The sequence below is a fragment of the Macadamia integrifolia genome, chromosome 3 (genome assembly GCF_013358625.1).
Source record: "Macadamia integrifolia cultivar HAES 741 chromosome 3, SCU_Mint_v3, whole genome shotgun sequence".
Taxonomy (NCBI): domain Eukaryota; kingdom Viridiplantae; phylum Streptophyta; class Magnoliopsida; order Proteales; family Proteaceae; genus Macadamia; species Macadamia integrifolia.
The window spans coordinates 902821-914309 of record NC_056559.1 but is presented as its reverse complement, the minus strand read 5'-3'; the positions used below and the strand labels follow the sequence as shown (position 1 = coordinate 914309).

At 36.9% G+C, this 11489-nt stretch overlaps 1 protein-coding gene across 4 annotated transcripts in view; it reads left to right on the top strand.

The window, feature by feature from the left end:
* The window catches only part of LOC122073873 (protein indeterminate-domain 5, chloroplastic-like), a 7693-nt gene extending 6053 nt beyond the window's left edge, over positions 1–1640 (top strand). For all 4 annotated transcript variants that reach the window (XM_042638551.1, XM_042638549.1, XM_042638552.1 and 1 more), the window contains one exon: positions 58–1640. In XM_042638551.1, coding sequence (XP_042494485.1) covers positions 58–1327 — 1270 coding nt within the window. In that variant the 3' untranslated portion in view covers positions 1328–1640. The remainder of the gene's footprint in view (positions 1–57) is intronic.
* Positions 1641–11489: the final 9849 nt, after the last annotated feature.

Here is an 11489-nt window from a genome sequence, read left to right as displayed (position 1 = left end):
GATATTTAGCAAAAAAAAAAAGAAAAAGATCTCATTCCTTTCCTTTTCCTTCTGCAGACGTGATAGTTTCATAACCCACAGGGCCTTCTGTGATGCACTAGCTCAAGAGAGTGCAAGGCTACCCACTGGGTTAAACACTATAGGAAGCCATCTATATGGAAGTAGCAGCATGGGTCTAGGCTTATCTCAAGTGGGTTCACAGATTTCCTCATTACAAGATCAAAACCATCGCTCTAGTGATTTACTGCGACTTGGCGGTGCAGCAGGAGGAGGACAATTTAATCATCACCTCATCTCGCCGACATCGAATCCTTCTTCGTCGTTCCGGTGTCCTCAACAGACCCATTCACCTGCCTTCTTCCTATCAGGAGCTTCTAGTCAAGAATTTCATGAAGAGAACCACCATGGGCTTTTACAAAACAAGACCTTTCATGGACTAATGCAACTTCCTGAACTTCAAAGCAGCACAAGCAATTCCTCTTCTTCTGCAGCTGCAGCTGCTGCCAATCTCTTCAACATCAGCTTTTTTTCCAGCAACAGCACCAGTAGCAGCATCAACAATAGCAACAATGCCAACAATGACAACAGTCATCAATTGACCTCTTCTGGGTTACTAATTCCTGAGCAGTTCAATAATGGAAATAATGCTGGTGGAGAAGGAACTAATTCTCTCTTTTCTGCAAACCTAATGGGTGATCACATTGGATCAAATGTCTCATCTCTATACAACAATTCAGTGCAAAATGATGTTGTTATTCCTCAAATGTCTGCAACAGCTTTGCTTCAAAAAGCTGCTCAAATGGGTTCAACAGCAAGCAGTGGAAGTGGTTCTTTGCTTAGAGGCTTTGGCAGCAGCTCTTCATCAAGTGGTCCTAAATCTGACAGGCCTCATCACTTGACTACCAACTTTAGGGCTAATTTTGGAAGTGGTGAAGGGGGAGAAACCCTAAGGTCAAGGTTGGAAAATGAAAACCATCTCCAAGACCTAATGAATTCTCTAGCCAATGGTGGTTCCTCCATTTTTGGACATGAACAAGAGATCAACTTTGGTGGATTCAATACAAACCGAATTTCATTGGAACAACACCATCAGAGTACTAATTTTGGTAACATGGATGAACCAAAGTTGCATCAAAATCCCACTGTGAGTCTTGGAGGATCTGATAGGTTAACCAGGGACTTCCTAGGTGTTGGTGGGATGGTAAGGAGCATGGGAGGTGGTGGGCTATCACAAAGAGAACAGCATAGTATTGATATCAGTTCTCTGGATCCACAAATGAAGTCAGCTACTAATCGATCCTTCGGAGGCGGTGGGAACCTGCAGTAATGATGATCTGGTGAGAGTGAAAGAAAGGATTTTAGGTAAGTGACTCAAAAACCTGGTCAATTTGCAGGATTTTAGGTAAGTGACTCAAAAACATGTTCGATTTGCTTTGGAGAGGCTTTTATCTCTCACATTTGACTTCCCTTAAATCTTCTTGCTGTGAGTAGGTGTTTTGATTATAGATCGTCATGCACTGAGAATAGTTGCTTTTATTTTTATTTTTCCATTATCCTTTCTATCCTTTTTTTGTTCTCTTTCTCTTGCTATCCCTAGAAGGGAGAGTAACTCAATAAAAATAGACCCTTAATTTCCTTCATGATTTCATCTAAAGAATATAAATTCATGCACACTTACTCCCTTGCTGTGGAGTTTCATAAAGAGTCTGGATCCTCTCCTCACGTGGTGACCTTTTCCACAGGGGATATATTAGACTCGGAGTAATAGTGCATTAAATGCTTTATCTTGTGGTTTAGATACCCCTTAGATGGTGGGATCTCATAAGTGGGTGGTATCAAATTATCAATTCAAATCCAGGTTGAGTCTATCCTAGATTAAATGGATGACAGTAGTTGCCCTGATTGTGTGTGTCTGAGAGAGAGAGAGAGAGAGAGAGAGAGAAACTTCTGGGTGTTCACGTGTGATGAGAATGTGGTAGTGTGGGAGGGTGTACAGGCTCTCTCGTGGGTGCGTCGGTGAGTTAAGAGAGGGAAGAGGAAACTGTGAAGGGTTGTGTACGTATGTTTGTCTGTGTAAGTATGGATAATTAGTGTGGCTGTGTGCTGTGTGTTTGGTGCATGTGCTTTGTTGGTGAGAGGAGGACGTACGTGAAGGATATTTCTTATGTGTTTCTCAATGCATTTGTATCTGTCGGCCAACGTGCAAGCGTGTTTACAAGTGTTTGTGCGAGTGGGTATGAGAGAGAGAGAGAGAGAGAGAGAATAATGTAAGAATTATATAGATTTTTGGTCAAGTTTTCTTGTTTCTATGATGTTTTTATTGTTTGTCGTACGCCATTGTTGTATACAAGGGATGCCATTCTTTGTTTCTATATCTTCTTGGACAACCACGAGAGACAGAGAGAGACAGAGAGAGAGAGAGAGAGAGAGATTCCTTCATGCATTCTTTAAAGGTACAAAAAGAAAAAACGAAAGGAAGAAATCTTGGAAGGTTTCTAGAGTTTGGTCCTAAAAAAAATGCGTCCTACCTGCTACCTACAACTAAAGAATATAGAAATATGCGAATTTGAATTCCATGGCTTGGGGTTGACATTCCATACTTTTTTCTTCTTCTTCTTCCTGTCCCTCTACGTTGACTTTTCTTTCTCACTAAAATCGCATCTCTCCTCTACTTTAACCACTCTTTTATCCATCTGTATCTAAATATTATCTTTTCCCTCACAGTTCTTTTGCATTGGTTGTTGATGAAACGTCAACATCTTCTCTTGGGTCTCCATCTCATCCTTGTCTTCTCTCTCGTTTTTCTCTCTCCCTTTTTCTTGTTTTTTCCCCGAATTGATTCAATCATTGACAGAGAAGTTAGTGGAGCTAGGTCTAACTGGATCCAGCAGAACAAAAAGCAAAGCATTCTGCAACTCAAAGTATCGTTAATGTAACTATTACGAAATTCATTTTGCAGTTTTATTGTTCTCTAGCCCTAGCTGGATTTCTAGCTTGGTTTCATTCAAATTCTTAACAATTTTCCTTTTGTTGTCTTTCTTTCATAATTTTTACTATATGAAACAAACTTTATACGGAATATCTAACTATTGCCTTTTTATTTTTCATGATCATTTGCATGATACCCAACCATTCAGTCATTCTAAGTTAAACAGAGTCAAAATAGTTATATATATGATCAACAGGTTGTTTGCTTATATTGACATCTTACACACCAAGCCAATAGCCAATAGCAAATAGTGAAATGGTATCTTTAATTAGAAAAAGTGAGAAGGGTTCTGCATATTTAATGAGTAGAATGATAACTCTGGTAAAGCTGATGTGCATATTTCATTATAGAGACAAGTATAAATACACAAGAATCTTATGTCATATGGAAATTACAAACAAGGAAGCTCAATACTAGGAAAGAAAATATTTACACAATATTGCACTAACTTCACCTCAAACTCAAGGTGTATCCGAGAAAGCCAACTTGAGTTTGGACACCACGAACGAAAACGACTAGGAGAATGCGTTTTGGTAAATAATTCCTTAGGATGTAACAAAAAGAAGAGTGGGAGTATCACGAAGAAAATGATGATAAACAAAATGACAATCTGTCTCAAATTTCTTGGTGTGTTCATAAAACACATCATTGTGAGCAATCTGAGTAGCTTTCTTGTTAACATAATATATAGGGGTTGGAGTTGAGACAATGACACATATATCCAGAAGTAGCCAACACAGCCAGATAAGTTCAAAAGTTATGTCAACAAAAGCACGATACTCGACTCTGTACTAGAACAAGTGACTACACTTTGTTTATTACTATGTCAAGAGAAAACAAAATCACTAAGAAAGATACAATAGGCCATTGTAGAACATTGATCAGTAGCATCACCTGCCTAATCGGCATCAAAATAGGCTCTCATCAACTTAAGACAAGATTTAGAGGAATATAAAAAGGCCATGAAGGAAACCTAATGAAGAATCCAACGAACAACTGCAAAATTACGAGGGGCAGTCATGAACTGACTAAGAAAAATAAACAACATAGGCGATTTTGGGACGAGTTACTATCAAGTGCACAAAATTGCCAACAAGCTAACGGTAGAGGTAGCATCAACTAGATTTTAGCATTGAATTCAAGAGGAGTGTCAATAGTTTGGTTATCAGTGATCCCTACATGAAACAATAGATCAGACATATACTTGGTTTGAACGGAAAAAAAAAAAAAAAAAAAAAATCCACCAGCGGCATAGAAAACTTCGAGGTCAAGAAAATATGGTAGCAACCTAAGATCTTTCATCTCAAAATACTGACTAAGAAAGAGATTTGAGGATTTGATGCTTGTAATGTCATCACCTGTAATAAGCATATCATCCACATAAAGCAATAAAAGTACAGTCCCAGAAGCATTGCAATGAATAAATAGAGCATTTTGATGCAAATTTGACAAGAAGCCACTCAAAGATGGTGGAATTAAACTTGGCAAACCAAGCATGGGGAGCTTGTTTGAGCCATATAAGGCATACCGTAAATGAGACATCTAATATGCGATGGGGATATCCTAGATGCGGTTTCATGTACACTTCTTCTAAACAACACCATTTAGGAAAGCATCTTCACATCCATCTAAAAAAGAAACCACCGACCGACAGTTGCTACAACAATGAAGAGTTCGAATAGAGTTCAATCGAACAATAAGGGCAAAATTTTCTTTATAATCGATGTTATATTCTTGATTGAATCCTTTCACAACTAGATGGGCCTTGTACTACTCAATTGATCTATCAGATCGAGTCTTGGTCTTGTACACCCACTTACATCCAACTGAAGTTTTGTCAGAGGGTAACTCAAAAAAATCCTAGGTACTAGTCTTATGAAGGGCATCAAGCTTATCTTCCATTACTTTCTACAAGTACAGATTAATTGAAGTCTCACGGGAGGCTCTAGGTTCATTTAAAGAAATAAGAGCAGGAGAATATTGAAGACGGACAAATTGTTCTCTTACCTGGTTAGGATATTGACGAGAAGAGGGGTTGTTGGGGGCAGTGTTTTGGTAAAAGTAGATTTCTCAATCAATCCCTTTTCCCTCATTCTTTGAGAATCAGAAAGATCATTTCAATTTCACCCAATTGAGTGCATCTAGCGTATTTTTTTACAATAGCAGGATCGCTATAACTAACTCCATTGAGTTTGCCACCATAGAACTCCACAGTTACACCTACTTGTTCGACACTATATATATTCTTCATTCATAGAAAAATAAAAATAAAAATAAAATAAAAAAATTCCCAATTTTGGTTTGGTAAAAGTAGATTTCTTAGTTATGAACCAAGAAAAGCTGGTTTAAGTTGGTTGTTGTGAACTGAGCTAATATATACACCCAGCAGTACAAATGGTGAAAAACGTTGAGCATAGTAAAATCCGTGATCACATGGAAATTTGTATTGAAAAGATTGGAATCTCATCCCCGTGACTAGAGACAACCATAACAGTAAGCTTCAATGGGATAAACATCCCTTTTAAACCAATCCCTAGGAATGAAGAACTCCAAGGCAAGGTATTGCCTCTAACAATGGAAAGTAAGAGGTGCATGACAAGGTTAAAAATCACTAAGAAAGTCCAATAATGGAGAGTTTTTATGTATATATAAATGTAAGGACAGCTAAGGCTTTGATTTTAGCATTGTCTTGATGGGTTTGGCTCTTTCATGTTTGTTACTGTAATGAGGTGTTGGTGCATGGGGACCATATGTACCTCTGGAATTTGTTTTCAACATATATGCATAAACAAAAAAACTGAAGTAATTGTTAAGAGGTTGGAAAGGGTTGAGGAGCTTTCCCATGCCAAGAGTGTAGTGGAAAGTTGTGTACATATTTCAATCTATGACAATTTGAGAGTTGTGAATGTATGAAACAATGGGCAAGAGGCTGCTATCCTCGTCGGTTGACCCCACACGAGAGCATGTACAAGGTCATCAATATGAAAGGCATTTTTTATTTCAAGAGGGGGTTGGGCAGTAATTTCATGTGTTCCTGTGTCTTGAAGTAGGAGTCATGTGACCAAGTATCTTCATGGCTATCCTGTGCTGAAGATACTCTTGCTCACCCATCGTTGATCGCGGGAATTGTTATATACGTGCGCTATCACGTAGCGCTCTCTTGTCCAGTATAGAATGGATTTATGCTTCTCTTCTTGGATTCGGCTCTTCTTCAATTCTTAATCACTCAATTCTTGTCCAATTCTTTCTGTGCGCGACACTTGTACAATTTCAAAATCCAACAATTGTGAAAGTTTTTTTGAAATTGAAACTCATTTTAACCCTTCAAATGCCTCTAACTTTCACAACTTTCACAACTGTTGGATTTGAAAATGTAAAGATGTCACGCACCCAAAGAGAATTGGATAAAAATTGAAAAATTCTCACCAACAACTAGTACCACTCAAGGACAACTTGGCAAACAAATTGATGAACATATCTATCTTGCCAACAGCTCATATATGGATAAGGAACAGCTTGACAAGAGGATTAGTGGTAAGTATCTACCTACTGGGATGATTTTTCTTCTTGTATAATGGAATCACCAACCCCAATTTTTTTTGGCCATTATGGGGCGATTCCTCTTTTGTATAAGAGGTTTCAGCTAAGGTAGATTGTAAAGTAATTGATTTATTTTTTTCAATAAAAGCATTTAATGTCCCCAGGAAACTGTTCAATCACAGGGAGGATTTTCTTAAGAAGAAACAAGTGTTTGGTGGTACAATGCAATCAATACTTTGTGGAGAAATGGGGCGTTCAGCCCATTTGGTCTTCTATGTAGTTTTCCTCTTTGTGTTTTGTAATTTGTTCCCTTTGGGCTGCCCCTTGGGATTGTTTGGGATGGATTTCCTTATTTTGTCATTCTAGTGTTTTTTTTTTTCTCTTGGGCCCCTAGCTCTTGTAAGGCATATCTTCAAGTGGATCAGGAGAATGGATCAGGTTCACGTATAAAAACAATCTTGTACGTTCCTAGTCCGTGAATTTGGAATCTATTAAGTAAAGAGAGAAAAAATAGATTCCAAATCCATGGACCTAGAGCATACAAGATTATTCTTGTACATGAACCTAATCCTCTCTCTCTTGGCAGCTCGTTTTTCGACTTTTCGAGAGATGACTTTGCCACTGTCTACTGTGACGACAGTCTAGTCTCTTGCAATTTTGATTTCTGTCATTGGGTGTTTCACTCTCGCATTTTTTCAGAGAGTCCCCAACAGTAGAAACAGAAACGTCGACATTCTCTACCTCCCCTTTTCTCTTCTTTCCCCCTATTTTATCATGTCCCATGTACCTCACTCAAGCTAAAAGGAGGAGTTTTGAAAGATTATTGGAACTTGGAAACCCATATGCTAGTATTTTTTAGTTTCAATTTGTACTATACTATACCGAGAGGTAGAGGAAAGCAACCCCCATGGCATCACTTCGATGAATTTAACTTAACCATGACATAAGTGAGTTACAGGGAATAAATACCATTCTTAAAATAATCATAGAGGAAATTTTAAGGAGACTACTCTCAGTGATCATTTTCTGAGACGGAAATAAGGATAATAGATTCCTACCAAGATAACTGGAAGTTGTTACCAATAAGAATCCTAAAAAAAAACTAAAAAATAAAAATAAAAAAATAAAAAAAAGAAAAGAAAAGAAAAGAAAGAAAGGAAGGACCAGCTCCAACGCCAAATGCCCATTTGACATTCCCAATTTCGATGAGAATTGTGATGATGCGGGGAGTATTTTATCAACTCAAACAACACCATCAGTGCGTCATTAACACATCCTCTATCACCGCCACAAGTAAAGGTCATGCACTACTTTAGTGGCAACAATATCAATTGAGGCATTAACAGAGAGGAAACAATCTCATTATGACATAGGTGGGAACGAAATTAAAGTTGGATGACAAATTCCCCCCTGATGATTATCCTTAAACCTTAACCTGTAGGTTTCACCACTTCCGTCAAAGAAATTATTAAAATGTGAACCATAAAGAGAATTTTCAGAGCCTGCACCAGTAGACCCGACCAAGCCCAACACGTTTATGGCCCGACTTGAATCGACCCATTTAATAAATGTGTTGGGCTTGAGTTTGATACGTTTATTAAACGGGCGATCATGGTACAAGTAGTTAACCTGTCGAGCGCCCAACCCAACTGACATGTTTTTATATCCAGCTTGAACCGACTCATTGTAGCCTGTCCCAACCCGACCCCTTTGATACTATATAAAATTTCTATTTTACCACTATTAGTAAGAAACAAATTAAGCTTTCTTACCCTTTTCTTTGTAAGAGGTTTTGATTTAATTAAGCTTTATTTTGTAAGTTGTAAAGGTCATAATCTCTTCTTTTTCTTTGTAAAAACAACCATAATCTCATATCATTTCTCTTTTTTATTAAAGATTTGCTTCATATATTTATGGGCATTCAATCAACTTAAGAAAAAAAAAAATTAGGGTGGACATGTTTAGAGCCCATTTAGACTTAAATAGGTCTGTAGCCCAGTTAAGGCCCGATTAAGACCTGTTTAAGGAAGACCGATTAAAGCCCGACACTGACCGGCCCGATTATAAATCATACCGCCATATCCCCCAAAGGTAGGCCCATTTACTTAAACGGGCGTTCACAAGGCTTTCAAGTGGTCAAACTCGATTAAGCCCGACCAAGACCTGCCCTGCCCGGCCCGGCTGGTTGACACCCCTAGGTGGCTAGATACATTAGTTATTTCAAATAAACCATTTATTTTGTCTTCATAAAGCTCACCGGTTACCCACTAAAGCTGAAAAGAAATTTAAACAAATTTCATTTAAGTGGTTTGATAGATTTTCCCAAGGTAAGATCTACAGAGAAAGAGGATCACTTTAACAGATTTCCCTTTTTTTTTTCTTTGGTAGAAGGATTACTCAACACAACGACCAAAGGCCCAAACGGCTTAACACGCACATCACATGAAATGCCTAAATGTGATGGGCTTTCTATTTGCTGTTTTTGCCATGAAATAATAGTTATCATGTATGAATGTCGATGTCTAAGAAAAGTAGTGACCTCCATTAAATTTTTTTCAGACTATGAAAATTGACTTTTGATGATGAAAATAACATTGAGATGATGGTCTTCGAGATTATTGACATGATGTTGAATGTGGGTACGATTCGATCCTCCTAATATGAGGGCGTGTTAATTAGTGTGGGATCTATGAAAGATCATAGTAGTGAATTCCTAGTTATCATTGGGTTACATCAAGGATTCGCTTTAAATTATTATCTGTTTACACTTACGGACTATAGTGCATGTATTAATTATTGTCAGACTTCAGTCCATCGTAAATTCTTGTCCAAAATTCTAAAATTATGATCAAACCAGTAATATTAAAAAAAAAAAATTTGTTTGATAAATAATATTAATTTAAAAAATTTACAAAAATACCATTTCTTTCGGATTTCTATCCAACCAACCACAAACATACTTATTTAAGCTCTGTTTTACATCTTGGTCAATAGGAGCCCTTGTGCCCAACTGGGTATTTTTATTCAGTCCATCCTTAGAGGGGTGGGACCCTAGACACTGTTCTTCTGTTGACCTACGATTTTTGTGGACTTAGTTAGATAACAAAAATTGAAGAAGACAAATGCTTAAGAGTAGTGTAGGATATGAGATTTATACCTTTATTAAAGTATTCTGGTGATGATATATATTGGACTAAGTTATTGAACCGAATCATATGTACACTTATTTTTTCCATGCCCAATAAAGAATGATGCCTTATCCAATCCTTTCTTGTACAAATTTTACACAGCACATCAATATTAGTTCAATGTTTACTATATATTGAGTGAGGGTATGGAGCATTGCTTCAAAAGAAAATTAAAGTTTTTTTTTTTTTTTTTCATCAAAGGAATAAAAACTTAGGTCTATACATAGTAAAGTATATTTCATTCCATTAAGGTGTGCTAATTGACTTCAATATTTCTATAAAGATCACTTACCATTATTGGATCCTTCTTGTTTATTCCATCTGTAGTCAACACTATTAAATCGGTTTAGAAAACAAAACCTTGGACTATTCTATCTAGACCACCTAATAGGAAAACTTACAAAATCAGATAACAGGATTACCTATAGCTTTGTTTCCCACAACTTGGGGACAACAGAATGACCATTGTTCATCATGTAGGCGTCAGGCCTAGATGCCCTGTTGTTAAAAAAGATTGGTTTTTTTTTTTTTTTTTTTTTTTTAAAGGATAGTGGTGAACATGACATCTCCCACTCCCAGCAGCCCTCAATGAATCCCATGTTGTCACCAAAGTTGAGGAAGCATTGTTTGCCGTACGGGGTCTTGTCTTGGGGCTATGATCACTATCATGGAGCATATTTTTTTTCTATCAAAAAAAAAAAAACTAAAGCTGAGTAAATATAGATAAAAAAAAATTAATTTAACAAATGTAACAGAAGAAGATATGCTATATTTTAATCAGTATCTTAATCCTAGGTTTTGTTCACCAAGCATCATCTTTCTATGACTTGCATTTTTTTATCCCCTCTTCTTGGATACCTTTTGATATCCTGTTTGTGTTCTGATGACAATGTAGACTGGACTAAGTCAAACTTTTTCTTTTTCCCCCTTTCCAATGGAAACGGCCTATAGGCCAACTAGCTGTTGAATGTGGGGTGGAACATAGTGGGGAGAGGAAAGTCTCCAACGCATGACATGCCATCTGCCACCTACTTCAAGAAGTAGAGACATTACCAATTGTGTCAGGCAGTTGGCAACGGACAAATTCATTGAACCCATAGGTATTTGAGATATATATTTTTCTAGAGAAAGGCTGTGTGTGTGAAGTTTTACATTTTTTATGTTTTTGGTAGGAGTGAAGTAATACATAATAATGATGCATTTTAATCTCACCTTTAATAAGGGGCGCACATGCGCATCAAAGCCGATGGATTTTTGTATTTCATAAGGGTGGGGGCATCATTTCGCCATACTCTGTGTCTATAAGCAAGAGCCATGTGGCTAGGGAGTGTTCTGTCTCCCATTGTTGGAAAATCAAGTTTTGTGATTTTACTGGTTCTCTTTAAATCCTAGTGAGTCAGAACAAGTCACAAAAAATCAGGTTGAGTTATGTCAAATTTTTCCATCTTATTTCCATAATAGTCTTTCTCAAGGAATTCAAATAAATAATGAATAAATAAATTAAATGAGACAAGATAGAATAAAAGTATTTGTTTTTCAATTTTTTTTTATGAAACTTATCATTCATTGTCTTTTGGATAAAAGTGATAAGATCCGATTTGGAGATGTCATGGTCATGAATCATTTTTTTTTTAATTAATATTTAGATGTATACACTCAATAGTCACTAAATTCAATACAGAAGACTTCGGTCATTGAACATTCAAAATCATTAGAATATAATTTAGTTTAAAACTATTCAAAATTGCCGACTTAAACTTTGGATAAGAATT